The 24,467-nt window shown below is 32.7% G+C and overlaps 1 protein-coding gene across 2 annotated transcripts in view; it reads right to left on the reverse strand.

Moving 5' to 3' along the window:
- Positions 1-558: 558 nt before the first annotated feature.
- LOC140452962 (F-box/LRR-repeat protein 4-like) overlaps positions 559-24,467 on the reverse strand; it is a 61,218-nt gene continuing 37,309 nt past the window's right edge. The window contains exons 9-13 of one of the 2 annotated variants that reach the window (XM_072547286.1): positions 21,207-21,313; positions 12,372-12,533; positions 9,371-9,602; positions 6,467-6,662; positions 559-1,176 (exon numbers count right to left, since the gene is read on the reverse strand). In XM_072547286.1, coding sequence (XP_072403387.1) covers positions 1,105-1,176; positions 6,467-6,662; positions 9,371-9,602; positions 12,372-12,533; positions 21,207-21,313 — 769 coding nt within the window. In that variant the 3' untranslated portion in view covers positions 559-1,104. The remainder of the gene's footprint in view (positions 1,177-6,466; positions 6,663-9,370; positions 9,603-12,371; positions 12,534-21,206; positions 21,314-24,467) is intronic. The other variant, XM_072547282.1, reaches the window with a different exon arrangement.

The following is a 24,467-nucleotide window of genomic DNA, read 5'->3' on the forward strand; positions in this document are numbered from 1 at the left end:
AAAATAACCAAAACATTAGTTTTAGAGCATTATAATAAATATATACTCTAGAGATGGGATTGCAATAAATCTTAATTCCTATGGTCTACAAAACAATGTCGTTATCTGTATAATCAATAATATATTGTAAATATCATAGTTCCATTATTACAAAGACAAATAGAATTGCAGTTTTCAATAGACGTGTTTTACAGCATATACAGGGAGGTTTGTATTTTTTTCTTGAGTGGTGTAAATCAAACTTGTGACGTTGAAAATTTCAACTCGGTGTACCAACCGTAGTAGTAGTTATGGTGTGTTCGGATTCAAGCCTGATTCCCAAGTGTTTTTTACTTAAGCCGGCTAAGTCCAGCTCTGAACCGAAATATTTTGTAGCTGATCCGTTTTAGCAATTTCATCAGCTCACTGGTTAGCACTTATTCTCTGATGACTAATAAGGGACTATTCATTTGGATGCATATTAGATTGCTCCATATAAATTTAATCACATACATTGATTCTAGAAGACCTGTGGTACTGCTAAGCAAAGAAGCAACAACTATAGAAGAATGTTTAAAAATTTTAAATATTTTTTATTGAATATAACAATTGATAATGTACATAATTTATAAGTAATTAAAATTAATGTTTCACAAAAACAATTTAAACATATTGGGTAACATTTATAGTTTTAAAAATGCATCTTAATAAATAATATAATAAAGAAATATTTTTTAGAAAGTGATGTATTTATGATGTAAAATATATTGAGGAATTCCTAAGGTGTCACATCATATGAAATAAATATGATGTGAAAAACCGGTACAGATGTCACTATATCATCAGACTGGTGCTAGAAAGGTGTGATCCGTCACTTTATTATATCTCTACTTTGATTCCATCTTCGATATCACAGTTTTACAGTCACAGACATTCCTTTAGAATTACAAACTTGTTATTATCAGCATCAAAATCTTAATGACTTTTAATACAGTTGTTGAGTATCTGGTACAAACCATCTGATTTAATTATGTAACTTTTATGTTTACTATTGTTAACGGTTTTAATCGTAAGGCAATAGAACAGGCAAGTTTGTACCAGCATTTACTTCGTCCATGCGTGGAACTATTGATTGATGTGCTCAAATGAAAAAAATTGAATGGTCACATGAGGATATTGCCGCCGCCAAAGATTTACCTACAACAAAAACATTAAAACAGTTACATTAAATCAAAACGTATTAAAAATACACTATAACTTTCTGTCTGATCTAATCTCGTTTTCTAAATACATACACTCTCAAATAAAAGAAGAGCAACACATTGTGATTTAAAACGTCAAAATAAGTTGCTGTCTCAGGAACTCATTCTAATATAAAGTTCCGAATGCAAATTAACAAAAACGAAGTTGCCACTGAAGATAATGGCAAAATAATCCCCCTAATGGTGGTTTTTAAGGGTAAACATAGGAAGTCAAAATCGGATGACTCACTACCTCCAGGTACTGATGCTCAAATGACTGTAAAAGACAACTATGACTATTGAAACGTTTTCAGTTTGGCTTCAACACTTTTCAAGAAATCAGTCCCAGTGTTTTCCCAGTAATACTGATTATGAGCTCCAACAAATGGACAAAGCTGTATTAAGAGCCTTTGAATATTACTGGGATGATGAAGTCATAAAATATTATTATATTCATAGAGATTCTGTTATTACTAAACAGATATTTAGGGTAATTTTTTCTATCGTTTAGGACAAAACAATGAACAATGACACTATCCAATAAAAAATCGGAGTTCTTGTCAACAGATTTTATCCGTGCAACTCAAAAGCTATCCCAGAGACACCATTTGCTCCTAGTATTGTGACATACCAACATCAGGAAGATAAAGAGAATGTGAAATTGCCAGTAACTAACGTTTGTAATAGAGTAGATGATTGTATCCCGTCAACTTCAGGCATGCAAGGAAAAAAATAGCGTCATTTTACTTGGGGCTTACAACCGAAAAATAGCTCAAAAGAAGCCTGTCTGAACACTGATACTAACAACTCTTGTCGTACCTCTACTTCGGATATTCAACGGAAAAATCGTCCGAAAAAACCTTTCGGTACACTGATAATAGCAATTCTGACTCATCCTTTAGTTTGCGTGACTCCAGCAGCGATGAAATTATTGATTCAGAATACGATCAGAGTGATTCTTCAAACATCCAGAATACCTTATTCCGAAATATGCTCAAAACACCAAAAAATGCAGCAGTCACAAAACAAAAAGATATCACAGATTGTAAAAAAATCGTCAATGCTACGAAAATTAACTAATGCAACAAAAAAAAAATAAATCCTTGCCTGCTAACAAGAAGGGAACAAAAAACAAGAATCTTGGTTCTGCAAATTATGCAAGGAAGACGTAATGACAGATATAAGACTATGTAGCGCATGCAGCACTCATGTCAATGAAGAGTGCATGGGTTTCATAGCCAAAGACAAGATTGGTACATTCTTATTCCCTGATTGTGAAAAATAATATATTTTTAAGTTTCTGCACTGTATTTGTTTAATATTTAAGCAACTGTTAAACATTCTGAAACTATGTTACAGTATTAGGTGTTAAGTTTCAAAATTAGGTATAAAATTAATTTGCTTTAGAGAGGCCATATTGCCAACTCTATATTGGTAATGTGGCCAATAGCAGTAGTTTTTTAATTATAAAAAAATATAATATAAATATATACCTAGATGACAGATCACCCATATAACTGTAATAACAGTTACTCTTTAAAAAACTTGAATTTGGTCCCAAATACAGACAAAAGACCTCTTAAGTTGACCATATTACCTGCACATTCCTTACACAAATGTTTCCAAATAAAACATCGTCGATAAAGAAAATCAATTAAATTTGGACAAATAGTCCAGAAAACGTTATTCAAAAATTAATTACCTCAATACCGCGACGTTGTCAGCTAGTAATAAACAATGATGCGTAAAAAATCTATTTGATACTATTACTATTTATAAATTTGTTAATGTGGTTTGTTGTAATACGAAAAATAAAAAAACTATTGAAAACAATTTGTTGCTTTACTTTTGTTGCTTTAATTTTTATAATGTTATGAAATACTGCTTTAATTTTAGGGATCACACCTATAGAAATAAATTTAATCAAAAATCATCGGATAGATTATTTGCCCATTTAAATAGTAAAGAGAAATTTGTTGTTCTACTTTAGTTCGACAGTGAACATTTCTGTTGATAATATACAGTCGAATTGATTCTACCCATTGATAGAAGAAAGATCTTTTACCACAGTATTTGTTAAACTGGTTGTCACCTTGGGACACCAAGAAGAGTAAACAAGGAAGCATTTTCACTTTTACGGAATCTAAATTTACTTAGTGTATAAATAGTTTGCAATACATAATTCTCTCGTGACAGACTTAGCGTCGACCGTTACTTATTCAATCTTTTTACGAATGACCTGTTCCCCGTAACACGAAATTTCCATTAGATTTGGCAACGTCCTATTCGCTGCTGGGCGACATTTATGTATATTTCAGAGGGCAACATTTGACAGTTGGCAGATAGTTTTATATTGTAAGCATAAGTAGTTGAATTGTTAGATAAATAGAAGTAATCATAAGCCGATACAACGGGGTCGATAAATCAAACGGAGGATTCGAAAGTATTTTTAAATATAGTACAGACCGGAACCTATGTATACTCGTTTTCATCGTTCTTGGCGTGTGCCTGAAATAAGCTACTACGGAATTTTTAATATTCGTCTCTCTTTGATACACAGATGCGTAATTCAATTGTGCGAGTCGCGTTCGTCATGGTAAAGTGCGATGAGAAGGGAATGAAGAGACCACTCACGTCTCCCAGTATTGTAGCAATAACACCGATGCGTTTGGCCGATACGGTGTCGGTGATAAGTTCGGCCTCTTTACAAATACATGTGTTTTTTTTTAACATGTTACCCTGATCTGTGCAGGTTTGAAGTAGCTGATGAAATAGTTTTTATAAGTAAACAGTTTTTAATTAATTAATAGTTTGAGCTCTTACTGTGTGGAATTCCATTACATAAAATAATACTCTCGACACCTTAAAAATTCCAGTTTATTATAAATTAACTCTCTCTCTTCCGATACCCATTGCAATAATGACTTGTGGCATTGTTCTTGAATGAGCTGGCTAATAGGTTTATAATTGTAGCAATTACCATTGATATTTTATGTTGTTTTAGTCGATTTTAGTCAGTCATTGTTGGAATTTGTTCCGAACAGTTTTACTTATTATTTTTTGTTGTGAATAACTAATTGTTCAATTTAATAAAAAAAATGCCAGGAAAAACGATAACAGGAGAAATGCGACAATGAGTAGTTCATTTATTGGAGTATTTTAAAAAAGAAAAAGAAAACAACGGACCTTTGCTTTCGTTATCATCGGTACATGAACGAGTAGCGGACGCTTTGAAAATCAGTCTTCGCACAGTGACAAGAATAAAGAGTGAATACAAGACAGGGGCAGCTCTTACTACACCAGGAGAGTCACGTAATGTACAAAAAAAAAGACTAATGATGTCAGCGATACTATAAAAGGAGAGATTAGAAATGTACTGTATGGCATGAAAGCAAAAGGAGAGCACGTTACAATTAAAGTTCTAAATACAAAATTAAGAAACACGCATCTCTATGACGGTTCTGATACAAGTTTGTGGCGTCTTATGAAAAACTGTGGGTTTTCATACAAACTAGAAAATAGTAGACGAGTGCTATGTGAGAAACCATGTATTGTCTCCAAACGACTGTATTTTTTGAGGCATTATATGAGACATTTTTTAAGTCCAAGCCCACTTCAGTTCGTTTTTTTTTTAGATGAAACATGGATATTCCTAAAGAGGGCATATAAACGTACTTGGCAAGATGACTGTGTGAAAAGCATCAGAAAAGGACACGAAAATACAGGTAAACGCTTTGTTGTTTTACGGAAAGTAGGCAAGGATTTGGTAAAGATGCTGGATTACTGTTTTCTACGAAATCGAAGAGTGCAGACTATCATGATTCTACGGATAAAGAGTCTTTTAAAAAGTGGGTCTCCGAAAAGCTGATACCAATGTTGGAGGAACCATCTCTAATTATTATGGATAATGCCTCATACCTTAGCTCTTTAATAGAAAAGTTACCGAATGCCAGTTGGAAAAAATCGGACTTACAAGAATGGTTACGAGCAAAAAAAGTTATTTTTGACGACGATTCGGGCAAGACAGAGCTATTGAGTCTTTGTCGCCAGAATAAACCACAAAATACCAGGTACGTTATAGACGAGCTACTCCAAGAACATGGGCATCAGGTTTTGAGATTGCCTCCATATCACTGTCAATATAATCCGATTGAGTTGGTCTGGGGCATTTTTAAACAATACTATGATCGTCATATTGGAGAACATGGACGTGGAGATGAAACAGTGAAAAAAGTTTGGGGTGATGCATTAGCTGAGGCAACACCTGCAGTGTGGGCGAGTTGTGTTAACCATACTGAAAAATTAATTCAGGATGACTGGGCAAAAACGGTCACATATGATGAAAATGAAAGTAGGATTATCATCGATTTGGCGGAAGATTCCAATGATGAAGACAGTTCCAGTGAAGACGCTGACTGATTAGCTAATTAATCAAGGTCAGTACGTTGTAACAGTTCAGAATTCGCTACAGTGCTTAAAACTTAAAAAATCTGTATCATTTTTTAATTAAAGATGGTTAAATAATTAACACTTTTTTGGGTATATTTCAAAATCCTTTTAAAATGTACTTTTCGTTATATCCTGTCCTATTGTACTGCAAGCTAGAAAAATACTTCTTCGCAATTTATACGTAAATTCCGTTATTAGAAATTTAATGAAAAATAGTTTATAATTTTCTTTTATAACTATTATTTCGTTTGACATGCTACATTTTACTCCGCCACTGGAGGAGGTAAACGAATCGAGCTTAGACAAGGAAAGACAGATGAAACAACTTATTGCAAGTGTTTTTACACGCACACGCCAAGAACGATGAAAACGATTATACCAAGTTTCAAGACTTTTCATACGAGAAAAGAAAATCCATAAAAATAAGACAATAAAAATAGAATTTATTTACCTTATATTATTTTTTATATTAAAATAATCCAATTAAATATTATATTTAACACTGGCGTTACCTATAGACAGATCTAAAAGTTAGAAAACTTGCCAATTACATAATAAGATTGGACTATTGTCACGTAAGAGATCGATACTAGATTCTGTTGTACACCTTTTGTTTTATATTTGTCCACTATATACTAGTTTTAATTTAGAAAGATTTAATTTAGAAAATTTTCTATAATTATCCTGACTAGGTTTGTACCATTGGGTGTAATCATTAAAATTATTTTTTATATAGACTGTTAGTCATACTTGGAGTCACATTAAAATTAATGTCATAATATATAACTAAGTTTTACCTCGTTCTGTGTAATGCAAAAAGAATAACACAATTCCAATAACTTAAGCTTGGGTAGCAATCTTAGTGCTTTTTCACAAGTATGGCCTGTAATATTTCTACTTCCTAAAATGTCCAAATGTTTAAGTTCCTTACAGGAGGTTATAATAGGCGCCAATAAAGCGTCGTTAAGACCTCTCCATGCAGATAATATCAACCTACAAAAATATTAAGAAAAATTATATTTTTTATGTATGTTTAGACAAATCGGTAAAATCTAGTGATATACGAAAATATCTTGCACAGAGTCATATAATGAGAACAGAAAATGATGTAACATGAGGGAAACAAACCGTTAAATTAATTAATAATTTATATCAGAGTTAAATTTAGATATTTACTTTCGGTTAGAATTTCAAGTAGGTCAATAAGAAAGGACATGATACATTTTAATATTTTTTAAACATGATATATTTACGCATTCTATTGTTATGTAAACCGACCTTGGAGACTTAATATTTAAATGGTACTATTTTTGAAACAACAACAAGAATTTAGAACAAACTACCGCATAACTACAAATACTACTGCAGACTACAAAGAAGTCCCGCATTGTAAACCTACCTGTGGAGTGTTTTTTTTTTTTTAGAAAAGAGTGTAGAGTGATGTATTGTATGACAGAAAAATTCCACGAAAACAATTATATAAGATCATCGTAAGACAAGCTATGGTCTGGTCTGGTGTGGTACGGTATTAAATTTTAGACAGTTAATAGGAAATGAGAAAAACGAAACCATGTTGCGGAAGTATAAATGTGACACCTACACTAGAGCGATAATTATAAAATAATAGATTGATCTAGCGGTCAGGTAACGACCTATAGAGTGAGTTACACCGAGATACAAGCTTCATCTCTTGCCATACTGTTCATCCATAGATCAATCTGATACGCCAGCGTACGACAATCTAAGTAGCAGATCCATTTAGAATTTAAAGCTATTACGTTAACCTTTTTCTATTCAGTGTCTTAAAAACACAATGTTTAGAATAGCGCCAAAATATTGATGGTTTTTGAAAAGATATTACAGGCAAACAATGAAGACAATTACATAAATTACATATTTTGCCTTAACATAACAATAAAAAAAACTTTAAAATATTTAGGTGTAGAATGTGAAACAGCATTAAACAAAATAAAACTGCCAACAATATCGAACAATATCGAAAAAAGAGTCATTGCAAAATATATTACCGATGTGTACAGTGAAACTATGAAGTCCCGTTACAAAGAGAGCTAAACAGGCATTTCAATTAAAAATAAATCAATACAAAACAACACAGTGTTTACAAAAGCAGACAAAGGTAACACTACTATTGTTATAGATAAAATAGAATATAACATGTAACAAAACAATACAATTTTTAAATAATCAAAATCTTAAAACAATAAACAAAGATCCGATGGAAAAGTATCAAAAACTAAAAAAATTAATGGGAATAAGCCACAATTTGAAGTTTAAAATAAGTTTAATGACGTTTCAATTTCCACGTCGGAAATCGTTCTCAAAATAAAAACATTAATTTTATGTCAAAGATAAATTTTTTATAAGTTGTTCATGAAAAACTTACCGCTTAAAGCTTTGAGATATTTTCTACTTACTGTCAAAATTTGAAGCAAATCTATGCATATAAAAAAATTCTGAGTAAAAAACTGTCATATACTGGACTATAACTAATGTTTGACGTTTCGATTTCCACTCCGGAAATTATAATTATAATACATATTTGGGTTAGCTATTTTAAATGACTGCCCTATGTACCCTATATTTAGTTTTTCCTTATTCATTTCCAATCCATATTCCTGCCCTTCTTCAGTCTAATAAAAATTGCTCTACTTAGTTCAGTTGTAAGTACAAAATCGTCCGAAGACGCTACCTATTGATTTATGTGGTAGTATATTGAGCCTATAGTGCCAATGCTACTTCCTTTAAGAATGCAGTATACAATGGATTACCTTGCCAATATCTTTGTTGATATTAAAGCTATGAGAAAGATGCCCTCCTATTATACCTCTTCTCTTTTTTCCCTAAGTTAATGGCACTGGCAAAGCCAAAAGGCCAGTCATCTAAAACTCTTCTCTTAGTTAGTAGACATTGAGTTAGTTAAATAGACATTGAGTAAGCCTGAAAGAAAATTTTTAGCGGTTAATTAAGTTTATCTTAATTATCCACTAACTCACCCACTAATCCACTTCGGAAATCATTCTCAAAATACTTATTACGATATTTATTTATAACAATATTAACAATAGTAAAATTCTCAGAATACGAAATCGAAACGTCAAAATAAACTTATTTTAAATTAAAATTGTGGTTACATGTGGAAATATACAATACTAGAGATATGAGTTATAAATAGAAAACTTTAAAGTGCAATAAATGCAGTAGAAATGAAGCAGCTGAGAAATATAGCTGAAAAGAAGAAACCGATTAGGGAAGAAACGAAAATGTCAGAAACGAGTTAAAACAGGAACCAATAGAAAAAGAAAACTGAACTGGTAGGGACACATAAATAGAATAGACGAAAATTAATTAATATAGGAAGTGATAGAAGCCAAAAGACAGGGAAGAAGAAGAACAAGTAGGTCTAGAAAGAGGTGAATGAAACAGATCCAGAGAATCTGGATAAAAAGACCGGAAACATTTTAACAGATTAAGGAACTGAGGGGAGGTCCGAATGAGTGGAAGAAATGGGTAAAAGATGGACCCCTCTTCTTTCACTCTTTCTAATCCTATAAAAAGAAATGTTCAAGAAAAATTTCTTGACAAGGTTAATCTCTCATTACTACACTACATATAGACTTAGCCATGGAATTATTTTTTAGTATCGATTTGAAATCTTAATTTTTGATCTTCATATGAAGTACCTTTCTAACTTTGGACATCCCTGCGCAATAATAGTTAAGGAATCTCCTGGATCTTTGTAATTTAGACACCATCCAAGGTCGATTTCTTTAAGGTTATGGCATCTGCCTAAATGCCTAACACCTTCAGGAGTTATAGAGCACGATTTCCAACAACTCCATGCGGAAAGCTTCCTATTATATTCTACTGCAGTTTGTACTATTTCATCTAATCTTTGGAGTTTTTGACATAAATCTAAAACAATAATTATTTATGCATACACTAGTCAAAAGTGCAATATTTATATGCTTAATCAAAACGGTCAAAATAACTGTCAAAGTTGGAATGTATTTCAAACTTTGTGTGGAAAAATTGGTGATTTTTTTGGTGGTTTTTTGTAAGTGGAACTTTGTAAATAATTACAAAATTTATATCAAAAAAAGTGTAGACATAAGTTGTGCATGTTGAGAAAAGCAACAAGTTCTTTGGCGAAAGACACTCGAATATGCGGTATACAATTCAGGATATCCGCACTTTAAAGAAATAAACTACTATCGAGATGGAGATTCTCCTGATTGGGGTAAGAACCTTATAGAGGTAGTTACATAGTGATGGAATGGAAAATTAACTTCCGAGGATTTGGCGATCAGGATAGCGATATGGAGATGTATTTTAAAACGTTGTGTAACCGTGATGTAACGGGTGATTTAAAAACAAATCAAATGCAACAAATAGGAGTATAGGTAATCATTTTAAATAATTCCAATAGCGAAAATCAATTAATATACGATCACTATAATATTAAGAACTGGGAAAAAATAAGTATCGGTATAAACATCAACAAACGACCTTAGCAGATTAAGGTCCTTAGGACCTTAACAATTGATACACGAACAAATGCGATATAGGAGGGTGGCACGCGAGTTTAAACCACCATCTTGCACAATTACATTCGGTTATCAAATCCCTAATCACAAGATCTAAAAAACAGACATATGAGGAACATAAGAGCGAGGAAATGCACAGCTTTAAGAAAAAATGGCTTCTCCACGTCTACAATTGAAAAGCACAGAAATTTCGTAACAAAATCAAATAGCCAGTAGAAGAAGAAAAACCAGTTGGTAAAACTACACTCACTATATCAATTGTTGTCGTCCTACAATAAACTTTTTGTGTTTTTGTGAGTTATAAAGGGATCAGTATATTACACTCAAACCAATTCGTAACTTATACTTTTGTACACCAAGAACGTAAATGCCAAATAATATTGGCGTAAATACTTGTATCAGTACCCTTTAGTATAAAAACTAGAAGAAATCTAAATATTCATATACTCATACGAGTACGAGTAGTCTTATAAAATAATTGGAATAAATGTGGAAGTACTTTAAGAACATAATATCAAAAATTGCAAACGAAACGAATGGGATGAAAAAAGAGAAACCAGAAAATCAATCACCCTAACACAACGAACAACAAAAAAAAGAAAGAAAATCAAATAATAAATGTTACAAAAGAAAGCAACCGAAGATGGATTAGCGCTAGAAAGTAGCGCTAGAAAGAAAATACTTTCTTCCTAGCGCTAAGCTAGCTCTAACAAAGAAAAGAATATAGCAGTTACAAAGCAAGCCAGAAAAGATAAAAGGAATTACGACATAAATGATATGCTGAAAATGTCAGAAAGAGCATCAGGATGCGATCCAGCCAATGCGCCATCTTTCACTTTTGACTAAGAAACACAAGAGCACCCAATACAAAAATAAGAATTTACAACACAATAATCAAATCTACGATACCATAAGCATGTGAAAATATAATACCACAGATTTGTCATAGAGATGGATGCTAAATACGTTCAAAATTTACAGAAGATTTAACACCTACACTAAATGGAGAAGAACGAAGAACAAACGAAGAAATAAAAAAATCTCTATAATGAAGTAACAACATTGCTAAGCAAATAAATACTACAGAAAAAGGCAGGAATCAGATTAGAGTCGTAACAGGCTTCTTAATTGGACAAGCGTTTGGTAATCGATAGCTACACATAATGATGGGGTTTCACGGAAACGCAGGATGCAGACTCTGTGGCACAGAACCTGAAACAGTCTACAATTATTCTCGAGACTACAAGGCACTAGATCGTAGGCGGCAACCACTCTTTGGGGATTACCAAGTGACCACACAAATATACGATACTCATTCACACAGACCTGTAATGAGCTATATAAAAAATAAACAAGATACAAATGTTAGGTTAGGACATACAGAAAGAGTAGGAAACAAAAGAGTAACAAACGTAGACGAGCTGGAAAAATCAATGTAGAAGAAAATAAGTGGCAGACCAAAACAAATAGGTTGAATAAAAATGAATAGTTGAAAAAACGATAAAATAGGGGACCACGGAAAGAAATAATAATAAATTATATTATTATAATATATAATAAATAATAATATATTATATATATATTAAATAATAATAGGTATATATATATATATATATATATATATATATATATATATATATATATATATATATATATATATAATAAATAATAATTCGGAAATAGAGAAGTTTATAATTTTGTAATTTATAAGATTATATTTTTTAACTTTGAACTTTGGATATACCGGGGGTCACCAATGAGGAAGTGCTGAGAAGGATGGGTCGAGACAAAAAATTGTTGAGAACAATAAAAGTACGAAAGAGTGCATACCTTGGACACATACTGAGAAATGATAAATATAGTCTTCTGCAGGTCATCATGCAGGGTAGAGTCGATGGCAAAAAGGGAATAGGTAGAAAGAGGCAGTCATGGCTGCGAAATATTCGAGACTGGACAAACATGACTGTAGACGAATTAATCCACGTTGCAAAAGACAGAGAAACTTTTAGAAATGTGGTCGCCAACCTCCGTCAATGGGGACAGCATAGGAAGAAGAAGACGATATTTTGTAAATATTGCATAAACTTAATATTATATTATATTATTATATTATTATATTATTAATATATGATCATACCTAAATTAAGAACTTCTAAATTGGGGTTTCCTTGTAAAATAGCAATTACTTCATCATCATGAATATCAGTTGAAGATAGGTCCAAGGTAACCAATTTTTGTAAATCGCTCAGCAAGGGTCGTTCTAACAAATTCCAGCCTGATGTATATCTTAAACGTAAGTCTAAAAGAAGAAAAAAGGAAATTTATTTATTTGATATCTGGTCAAAAATCAAACAAGTAATTTTGATAGATAACCTGATTAAATTAAAAAATTGCAATATTTTCATTAATTAATAAAGTATACACGATATAGGGTTGTTGGTGAAGTATCCTTAACCTTTACTGGCATATAATATTAATATAAACAAGTACTAAACGTACGTAGTTTAGGATAGTGATCACACATTAGGTCTAAGAAAAATACATCAAAATATTAATATGTGTAAACATCGGAACAAATCACCAATATTAGAAACAAAATTAAAGATAGAAAAATTACATGACTCGAAAAAAAAAACTAGTCCTAATGAGTCCAGATTAGGGCAAAGAAACAAAAATTACTTAAAAAGATGATGAAGAACATTATTTTTCCTACACAAGACAAAAGTGTCAATCAAACAATATTTTCTTAACAAAGATTATTAAAATATCCACAGTGGGATACAATAGTATTATAGTAAGAAAGAAGAAAACATTAAAGATAGAAGAAAGAAGACAAAATTCTCGGAAGAAATGGAACATTATTTTTACGAATTATATAAATAGATCTGAAGATTAATAAGAAGAGTAAGAATGGAAATGAAAGTCATGATAGATACATACATACAAACATACTACCAAATATGAATGAACAGCAATTGGAACATAATTAACGCAAATAACAAAAAACAAACTAAAAAAACTCTAAGAAAAGTTAAAATGGAATGAATTTCAGCAAAAACGGAATTGTAAACCAGGAACGGAGAATGGGCATTATTATGCCTCTTTAATAAAAGCGAAAAAAATTAGCCAAATAACTATGGAGCAATAAAGCTGTAAGTACCATTCCAAAACTCTTAAATTAGCATTTCAAAAGTAATGAAAAATAAACTAAGAAAATTGTTTACTTATCAGACAAACAAAAGAGATTCAGAAGTGGAAGAACCTGAACGATGCGGTATTTGTAATTAGAAAAATATCTGAGAAAGCAATATAAATACAACAAATCAGCATACCTACGTTTTATAGACATAAAAACACCATCGGCAGCGTAGAATTATCAGAGGTAATACACCTGCTATAACAACCAAGTATATACAACAGATAAGTACTGTTGAATATCATAAACCTGAGAGTTTAGAATAGAATAGTAGAATATATATGTACGAAATAAAATTATATATAGAAACAATAACATTGAAATAATAAGTAAAATTGGATAGTCATGCTTATTAAGTCCACTAATATTTATTCTAATATTGCATGAGATGATAAAACAAGTAAAAAGAAATAGATTTTTACGTCAATAAATGTCTAAAAAAATTGATATGATATAGTAATATTTCTACGAATACCCAAACTTGGTAATAACGATTAGCACTCGTAAACTTAAATTTTCTTTCGAAAATTTGAAATTTTCGAAAGTGGTTCCGTTCCGTAGCAAAAAATGAAGAAAAGCTGATGCAGTTTTATTTCAGTCATGGTCAAATATAGCAAGTATTAGCATGACGTGGAATTAAAAAAAATGGACAGCCAAAGGAACTTCAGGTGCCATAAACGTGTTATTAAAGCAAATAAGCTTCGAAAACAGCGACGGATGCACCAATTTTGACTATTTAGCAATATTAATATATATCTTTATATGATATAACAGCAAAAACCTGTTAATAATTAAAATTATTTCATTACATGTGATATTATTACAATTTAGTATTTTATGAGCTGTTTCTATTGTCAATTCCAAATAGCCTATCACTTATTATTCATTTTTTTTTGTTTCTTATTATACTTTTTAGAACTTTCGATATAAAAATTATTAAAATTTGACCTTTTCCCAACTGTTCAGACCAAGTCCAAAAAAAATTATGCAATTTTCGGCAAATTCATTTAATGAAAATATTTACTTAAAATCTAAATACCTTGGGGTTAAGTTATGAAGTGACAGTAATATTGAGCAAGAAGTGAGGAAACAAGTGATAAAAGCAAGGAAAACAGCGATATTCCTCAACGACATGATATATAGAAAAAACACATATTACAACAACAACTATAAACAAATCCAGCCCGTGATAACGAACAGTAGCAGAAACAAGATGTGAAACTAGCACAACATGAAAAATTTTTAAAAAGAAATGAGATTTCTCAGAATAATAACAGGAAAAACACTGATGGGCAAAATAAGGAGTAATGATATCGGAAGCATGAGCAGGATAAACGATAAATTAATGTGTGGATTCAAGAGAGGAAGAATGGAAGACGCATACTAACAGAACTTCTTCGTGTAGTTCCTTCTCCTATCGGAGGTTGGCTATCATCACAGCTATTCGTACCTTATTGGCGGCTGCTCTAAAAAGATCTACTGAGCTGCAACTATACCGCTCTCTTAGGTTTCTCAGCCAGGAAATTCTTCGTCTTCCTATGGATCTTTTACCCTTGATTTTACCTTGCATTATGAGCCTTAATATTTCATATTTCGCACCTCTGGTAATGTGGCCTAAATATTCCAGCTTTCTTGTTTTGATGTGCTTTATGACCTCGCAATCCTTTTGTAGCCTTCTTACTAACAGAACGGCAGAAACGAAAATAGTAAGAATAGCACGAGCAAGTCACCAATCCAAAGAAGAAACAAAGGTTGGTCTAGAGAGAGACGGAATGAAAATCTTCCAACAGCGGAAGAGGCAACATGGAAGAGTCTGGTTGAAACCATATTGCTTAACATCCATATTTTAAAATCTATGCACAAAATTCAGATTATCATGTGACGATGGAGAGCCAATAAAATTGTTACTGTCCGAGCAATTTTAAAGACCGCATCTTTAAATAAATGATACAGTGATGGCCCAGACTAAATCAACCGTTTATTTTGTTTCTCAAATCTTCGTGGTAATCAATGCGACGCTTTAATGTATTGTTCCAAGCTTAATTAAATGAACTACCGTCTTATTTCCTTTACTCTCTCTGTATCTAGGTGTCACCTTAGCCTGACACCTAGATACAGAGAGCCATGTTAAAATTAAGGGTTGTCTCGAGTATCAAACACCTGGTGTATCCAATGTCGTTAACGCCGCCTACTACAGGACATTTTTTGCCCTTCTGAGGCGCTTTCTTCTGCACATGACGTTAAGTACATCTGCAAATTAATAAACGACAGTACAAGAAACTTTAATATCGTCCAAAGATCCAAGACAACCGTTGTCCACTCCAGAAATACCGATGGCAATAGTGGAGTAAAACAATATAATAATGTGATAAAAGCATTTACTTCTGCTAGGATCTAAGAAAGGCGATAAATACCAACGGCTGAAAAATATTTACCTTGGTTTTTGTGTGGAGTGCCTGTACCTTCTTTAATGACAGAGTACAGGTTACACAAAGAACGGTACTAGGCTCGGGCTTCAGTCTGGTAGAGGTCTCTTGGTCGGGGCTCTTATTACAGCTCAAATATAAAGAATCAGTTAGAGAAGTACTGAAGAGAAAGGGACGAGAAGTTAGAAGATAAAGAGAAGAGAAGTTAGAATATAAGAGAAGGGAAATATTTGGGCACCACCCTATTTTTAGAGGAACAGGGAAACCTTAAGACATATAGAATAAGATAACACGAAAGGTAAGGTACAGTTAAGATAATCACGCGAGAATAAAGTAAACCGTGAGAGAAAAGGTATTATTATTGTGCGGTACACACTTAATATTTCGACACATATGCACTGTTTATATGATTATAGAGTCATCCATGGAAGAATTTATAAGAAGTGCGAGGAACAAATATCAGACAGACAGTTCGGCTTCATTAACGCAGTGGGTACCAGAGAGGCACTTTTCGGAGTACAGGTACTGATTCAAAGATGCAGGGACGTTAACTGCGACGTATACGCGTGCTTGATCGACTATGAAAAGGCATTTGACAGAGTTTAACATCAAAAGATGATAAACATTTTAAAAGAAGCAGACCTGGATGACAAAGACCTCAGAATAATTTCAGAACTATACTGGAATCAGACCGCATACATGAAAATTAACGGAGAAGAAACAGATCACATAAAAATACTACGCGGAGTTAGACAGGGATGTATTCTATCGCCGTTGATATTTAATATGTACTCAGAAAAAATTTTTAACGAGGCTCTTTACGGAATAGACGAAGGCATCCTTCTAAATGGTGAAAGAGTAAACAATGTTAGATATGCCGACGACACCATGGTGATAGCAGACAGTTTAGAGGGACTTCAGAGGCTAATGGACAGAATAAACGAGTACAGTCAACAGTACGGACTAAACATTAATACCCACAAAACCAAACAAATGATTGTCAGCAAGGAGAATATAAATGGGGCTCATCTATACATTAATGGGACGCAGATAGAGCGAGTAAAACAGTATTGCTACCTGGGAACTATTATAAACGAACAGTGGAGCAATGTACAGGAATTAAAGTGCCGCATAGGAAAGGCAAGAACGGTCTTTAACAAAATGAGCGCCATCTTCAAAAGTCACAACATATCCCTGGATACAAAAATGAGACATTAGAGATGCTATGTTTTCTCTGTGTTGTTGTACGGGGCGGAGGCATGGACGCTTACAGACACCACTATTAAAAAACTTGAAGCATTTGAGATGTGGCTTTATAGAAGAATGCTGAGAATATCATGGACAGCAAGGATCACGAACAACGAAGTTCTAGAAAAAATGAAGAAGGAACCAGAGATTGTGTTTACGATCAAACGCATAAAATTGCAATATCTGGGACACGTTATGAGAAATCAGCACCGTTACTCCCTGCTGCAGTCTATATTGCAAGGTAAAGTCAAAGGTAAGCGAGGACCCGGTAGAAGGAGAATATCATGGCTGCGAAATTTAAGAACATGGTTTAAGAAAACCTCAACGGAGCTGTTTCGAGCCGCAGCGAGTAAGGTCATGATTGCCAATATGATTTCCAACATCCGAAACGGATAGGAACCAGAAGAAGAATATGATAAGTCAAATAGTAATATAAATCAATAACAATGCCTGAAAGAGATACACTATGCACAAAAATAAATATTTATATCAGAACAAAAAAATAAAAGGCAAATAGTTCGTCAACAAAGTTATATTGAGGTATAGTAGTTAAAGTAAATGCACTAGAACAATTATTACTGAACAGTTAGCACGAGATAAGTTACTGCACAATTTATTATTGAATACAACAAAAAATATCGTTTTTGAAAAATAATTACGAATAATTTAGTATTCTCAAGAATAGGAAAAAAAGCAAGGAATATTATAATTAATTGTATCTACGTCAATATTCGTCAAATAAGTGATTTTTACGCCTTGATAATACGTTTAGTATTACGATAATACTACATTTACTAAATTTTGATCGTGATCACCTCAAATCTATGCATAAAATTTTTCATGAATATAACCTACACATAAAACAAATGGTTCGTAATTTATACGTATATATTATACTGTAGTTTTATACTGATAATAGTTCGTTCAGTTGGAGTTAAAGTAAACATCCATAAATAAGTAAGGTACACTGAACTGAAGTCGTAAATCAACTTCTATACCATTTAGGTAAAAATGTCAGTACTCACAATTGGATAATCTGCATTGTACTTAGCCGGCAGCCAGTAGGCACAGGTAATGACGTCTTTCATAGAACGGTCTCAATAATAAAGGCACCTGACGCGTTCCCTCACAACAGGTACATTGGGACTGCTCAAGTGGCGTAGGTGAGTTAGGTACGGTAACGAACTACGGTGTTTCAATCCGCAATCTCTCAAATTGATGTAGGCAGAAAGAAAAGGAAGAAAGAGAAGCAGCCGAACAAGAACAGCACGCAGTAGTAATACAGGTAGCAGTAAATAGTAGAGATGAACGTAGTAGTAATTAGTCGAGACGAATAGCAGAGACGAACAGTAGAGACGAACAGTAGAGACGAACAGTAGAAACGAACAGTAGAGACGAACAGTAGAGACGAACAGTAGAGACGAACGGCAAACAGAAGTGACTTCGTTTCTTCGAATTGGAAGACGTCGCCGTTTGATGGAGACAAACCGCTTCCCACAGGAACCAACTCGAAAATAAATTCGAATTCTGATCTTAGACAAGCTAAGGATAAAAAAAGAATGGGAGTATTGGCCAAAGAGTGCCACGCGAAAATGATACTTTAATGGCAAGGCTAGTGTGGTCGTTTTTGTAACCTAACCACTTTCTCCCGACACTAATTATAATTTCATTGAAAACCAATATCTCTGCTTTTCTTAGAAGGTGATCAGGGTATTCGACAATAGAAACTGATTCCTTTGTTACGAGGAAGGGTTTCTATTTAACAAATAAAAGTTAAAAAGAGCAGCGAACATTTCGAGAATTATTTCGTTGTTAAAAAACGGCATGACAAATCGCTCGTTGCTTTTGAGTTATTTTTAAGGCTTCTAATAAAATATATAGACATAGGTAGCGTAAAAGTAATTTTCTAAGGGGAATAATTTAAAGAAATTTTAAACATGCTTCATGCCTTTGGATATATTATACACTGTAATGAGAGGCCGCTTTACATATTTCTTGCACTCTTGACGTCATAGAAACAAGGAAATGTCCCCATAAGTATTTTACAATCATTAACTTAATTACTGGGTTCATATAACGAAAAATGCTGCTTGTAGATGTGAGTTGGATCACAGTTGGCTGAATATTTAGCTTTGGGATATTATTTCGCGGTAATGTCGTTGTTTGCCAAATTAAATAAAATGTTTGATTATGGGTCTTACATATACATATCTGCCTCTAAAACACATTGTAACCTTTTAAATTACGACCTAGAACTTTAGACTGATGTCTCAAAAAATGATACAGAAGTAGACTGTTCTGTTATAATGTCACACACTCTTATTCCGTCATCCCTTATGCCATTCTTTTGCAGCGTTCATACTGGAGAATTATTCAGCAACTTCAAGCTATCAAATATATCCAAATCCATAATATATATCCAAATATATATAAAATACATCCAAATTCCATCTATCCAAAATGTATTCACTGATCATCATATCGTTCAAAAGATCTATGACCATTACCAACTTTTCCCAAAATATAACAGTTACTCTAATCTAGTTACCATCCCATATTGGTATAACAGGCAATGAACTTGCATATTAAAACACAAATCTTGCCTCAATAGGTTCCGCTGTTAACATCCAAATTAGTAAGGACTTATCACATTAAAAGAAGAACAAGAACCCTATGGCAAAAACACTGGGACACCAACTGCTCAGCTTTACATCAAATTCAACATTTAATCGACATTCCTCCTATTTTTGGCCCTAAAAAATTGTCCAGACGAGATCTTATCGTGGCACATACATTATATCGGATCGCACATACAAAATTAACACATGGTTACCTGGTATCATCCATCAACCGACTTACTTGTCAAAGCTGTAAATCAAAACTGACAGTTAATCATATACTCGCCCAATGCCATTAATATTCTGCCAAAAGACTATACAAAATCGCGCCATTTTTTTGAAACTATGCTCATGTGCTTGTTCCTCCAGATAGTGACACCTAAGCAATGAAAGATCATTGTTGCTCTGTTAGTATGTCCTTTGACTCCGCCTGGGACAATTGATCAGTAGATTTTATTGTAATAATACAACGAATTTTAAAGAAAATTCCGGAAAATATTATTTTGGTCTGTATCGTTTTCGCTTATTAACTTTTTCACAGTTTCCCATGATTCTAGCCGTCTTGTGCTTGCTATTATCGAATCAATTTTATCACTTCTGTCCCAGATTAATTTTCAAGCTTATTTAACCACATTGATAATTTCACAATGTTACCGATTTTACTATTCTTAGATCTTATCGTCTTACTTGAAGTATGTTTATTTTCCTCTATTTATTTCTGAATAACAGCAGAGCTTTTCGAATATATTATAACTATATTGTAACACGCAAAAGATTTCCAAAACTATACAGAGGGTTTCCAAGTTAATCTGAAATATTTGGATGATTCAGCATTCAACTTTCAAGACTAAAAATTAAACTACTGAAATGTGTGAAAAGTAATGTTGACATCGATATAGAGGAGTCAAAAGTTTAAAATCGAAATAGAAAATTTATAAACACGTATCAATATTCCTTTTAAATTTAGTGAACTATATGCTTTTTAAGAAAGTGATACTTTCATATCAATTAAATTGTGAATAATTTAAGCAGTGCACAATATCAGGGTTGTTATCACATTACTCCCTATTGTTTACGTCACTGCATCAAAAAAATAATACTGTTTAAACTCGGTTTATTTTTGGATAAACGGGTAAAACTCTAATAATAATAAAACTAAAATAAATACAAGGCATATAATCGATATTTGTTTTAAATGTAAAATATATTGTTTATAATATACATACATTTCCAAAATAGCGGCACATTCGCCTTTGATAATGTTTCATTATGAAACATTATCAAATAACTTCAAATATTCAATCAACAGTTATCTAGTCCTTATTTGAATTTTAAGAATTGTTACATACAACCTAATATATTGTTACATACAATAATATTGAAACAATAAGCAAAACCTTTGTACAGAATGAAAAAAAAACAAAATTGATTACGCCATTTTTTTTGGAACTGTACATGTAACACATAAATAACGGATAGGTTACCTACTAGTTCGCTGCACATTGAAACTATTTGAAATATGTTTTCATTTAGAAATTTACAGCTCGACATTGATAGATGAGTAATACTGTGATTATTTTCGGCTAGAAACCTGAAAAATATAAATAAATTAGTTACAATGTACGATCTTTGGACAAGAGAATAAGATAAGTAACGAAACCAAAGTAAAACTTTTCCCTAATATAAATCATGTTTAAGATATCAAGGAGTTTAGTCAGCGAATAGCTCCTGCCAAAAAGCCAACTCGGACTCTCGAAGAAATGTCATAAAGTCATGTCACACATAGTAATTTTTTTTGTTTTATTGTTTGATGCAATTATATTTCTCAATTGTTTTCAATGATAATACTTCATACGTTTTAGTAATTTGACTTATGTATTTCAGGGATACATAACGGCCATGTTCATCAAACAGTTTCCAGGTCCTTATTTTTTAACAAATTACCAAATATTTAAAACTAGTTCTCTTAGTCAGATGTAGAATTATATATTTACTCTAAAAGTAGAAGTTACATTAAAAATTTAATGAATTAGAAAACCAATAAAATAACAAAAAACTAATAACTTTCCGACTAGTTTTTTCTAGACTAAGATATACCAAAAAACTAAACACTAGAAGACTAATTTTATTTTTAAAGTATGGGGCTATCCCACTCCACTTCCACTCTGACTCGTTCATCACATTACATAGAAGGAATCCACATTACCGACTGTCATAGTTCAACTATTATCCACTAGACGTCACTAGTCCTCCGCCATTTTTAAATCCACATGAATTTACAAATTATTTTTGTAGTTGTGCTATATTCTGCTAGACACCGCCAATAATTCGCCATTTTTAAACCTAAATTAGTTTTCACAGTAATTTTGTAGTTCACTAGGCACTTCCGCTTGTCGTCACTAGTCATCTGCCATTTTTAAAATCCAAATATTACTGTTAAATAAAAAAAGCATCCTGATGTATGTGACTCGAACTCAAGATCTGTCGGTTCGAGCTATTAAATAAAAATCTTAATAATTGCTATTTTTTAATAGTCTATACATATTCTTTTATCTTCGCTTTCTCTTTTTACTCACAACTTTTTAATACCCACACTTACTGCATGCTCCTGATATATCGATACTACTTTAGTTTTTATTTTTAATATTTAATAATGATTCCTGTTTTAGATCCGTTTAAGTATCCTTACTTCTTACTCGACTCAATTTAGTTGTATCTGGTATTTTTCTCAACTGCTTCACGTCTGTCACGTTTAGTATTTTGTCTTTTGAATTTTATTTGTTTCCTTCACTCTATCTAAGCTTGTTGTAGATGTGCATCTTTGTATGTGTATTTTGTATTAAATGTGTGTATTTTTGTACTAAATTTTCTAATTTTCAATTTCACCCTAGGCTCAAAAATCTATCCTCCGTAACTTTTGATAAAAATGAACTCGACTTATTGAATCTAGGTCTCAAATACTCAATTCCGAGGAAGGTTTCTGAAAAGGACCTTCAGAGTCTCTCCATTGAGCTAGATGTTATCATACAGAATCTCTCAGTCCCTCTAAACCAAAAAACTTCAATTAGAAACTCCTGCTACAAAACCATCTTCAAATTCAAAAACAAAAATTTCCCATCAACTTCTACTTCTTTCAATATCGCTACTACCAACACTACATCTAACACATCCCACAACTCATCATCCATCAACCTACCTTCTACTTCTCAAAATTACTCATTCAACGTTCCTTTTCCACAATTTTCACACAAAAAACAGAAAGACCAACTCCATATCCTCAAGTCTATTCAAAACAAAATTAAATCCCATAATTTAATCATTAGTAAAGCAGACAAAGGCAATTGTCTAGTCATTCTTGATCAGAAGTTATATAACGACAAGGTCACTACATTTCTTTCAGATAACAATTTCACTCCACTCCCCGAAGATCCAACAAAAAAGTTCATTAATAAAATCAAAGCTACCAATAAACTTTTCACAGAATTTTTGTCAGAACATGATGCTCCATATTATAAAATACCTAGCAACCCATTAACACCCAGATTGTATGGTTTACCTAAGATACACAAAGAGGGAATTCCCATTCGTCCTGTTGTTAGTTTTATAAACACTCCAGTTTCTATCCTGTCAAAATTCATATTGAATCTCATTAACAATATGACGAACTTCACCCCTCGCTTTTCAGTCAAAAATACAATTCATCTAGTCAACAATCTCCAACAAATAAATCTTCATCCCAACATCACAATGCTTTCATTTGATGTCAGCAATTTGTTTACTTCAGTCCCCAAACAAGAAACTATTAATCTGGTCCACTCTCTTCTACGAGCAAATTCTATCACTATGTCTACCACTAACTCAATTATTCAATTATTACAAACTTGTCTAGCTCAAGACTTTTTTGTTTTCAATAGTAAATTTTACAGACAACCTGATGGCTTAGCCATGGGTAGTTGCCTTTCCCCTCTCCTAGCTGATATATTTATGGATCACTTAGAATCCACACACATTATGAAAAATCCTGAAATTCTCCATTGGTTTCGATATGTTGATGACTGTTTAGTCTTCATATCAGGTAACTCGAATTCAGCTGATCTATTACTCTCCAAAATAAATCAAATCCACCCAAATATAAAGTTCACCATGGAACTAGAGTCGTCTCAATCAATTAATTTCCTCGACCTTACTATTACCAGATTAAACGACCATTTCGATTTCAGTATCTATAGGAAACCTACACAAACCGATCATATCATACCTTTATCTTCCAACCACCCAATGTCACATAAATATGCAGCCTTCCATAGTTATATTCACCGCCTAGAAACAATCCCACTATCACAATCTAACTACCAAACAGAACTCAATATTCTAAAACAAATAGCATCCAACAATGGGTATGACCCCAACCTCATTAACAAACTTATTAATTAAAGACAACTCAAACTTTTGAGAGAGGCTGCGTTCCCCAGAGACTTGACCATTAAACCTCATTATGCTTCCTTACCTTACCTTCAAGAACGTCTTTCTGGAGATATCAGATATATTCTAAAAAGATCTGTTGAGAATACCCACATTTCTTTTAAAGTCCTGAACAATCTAGGACAATGTTTAACCAATTCAAAAGATTGCATCAACTACATGGATCGTAGTGGTGTTTACAAATTACAGTGCTCTGATTGTGATGCTACATATATAGGTAGAACCTGTAGATCACTAACTTCCCGTTCCCAAGAACACACTAA

This window comes from Diabrotica undecimpunctata, chromosome 1, assembly GCF_040954645.1.
Source record: "Diabrotica undecimpunctata isolate CICGRU chromosome 1, icDiaUnde3, whole genome shotgun sequence".
Taxonomy (NCBI): Eukaryota; Metazoa; Arthropoda; class Insecta; order Coleoptera; family Chrysomelidae; genus Diabrotica; species Diabrotica undecimpunctata.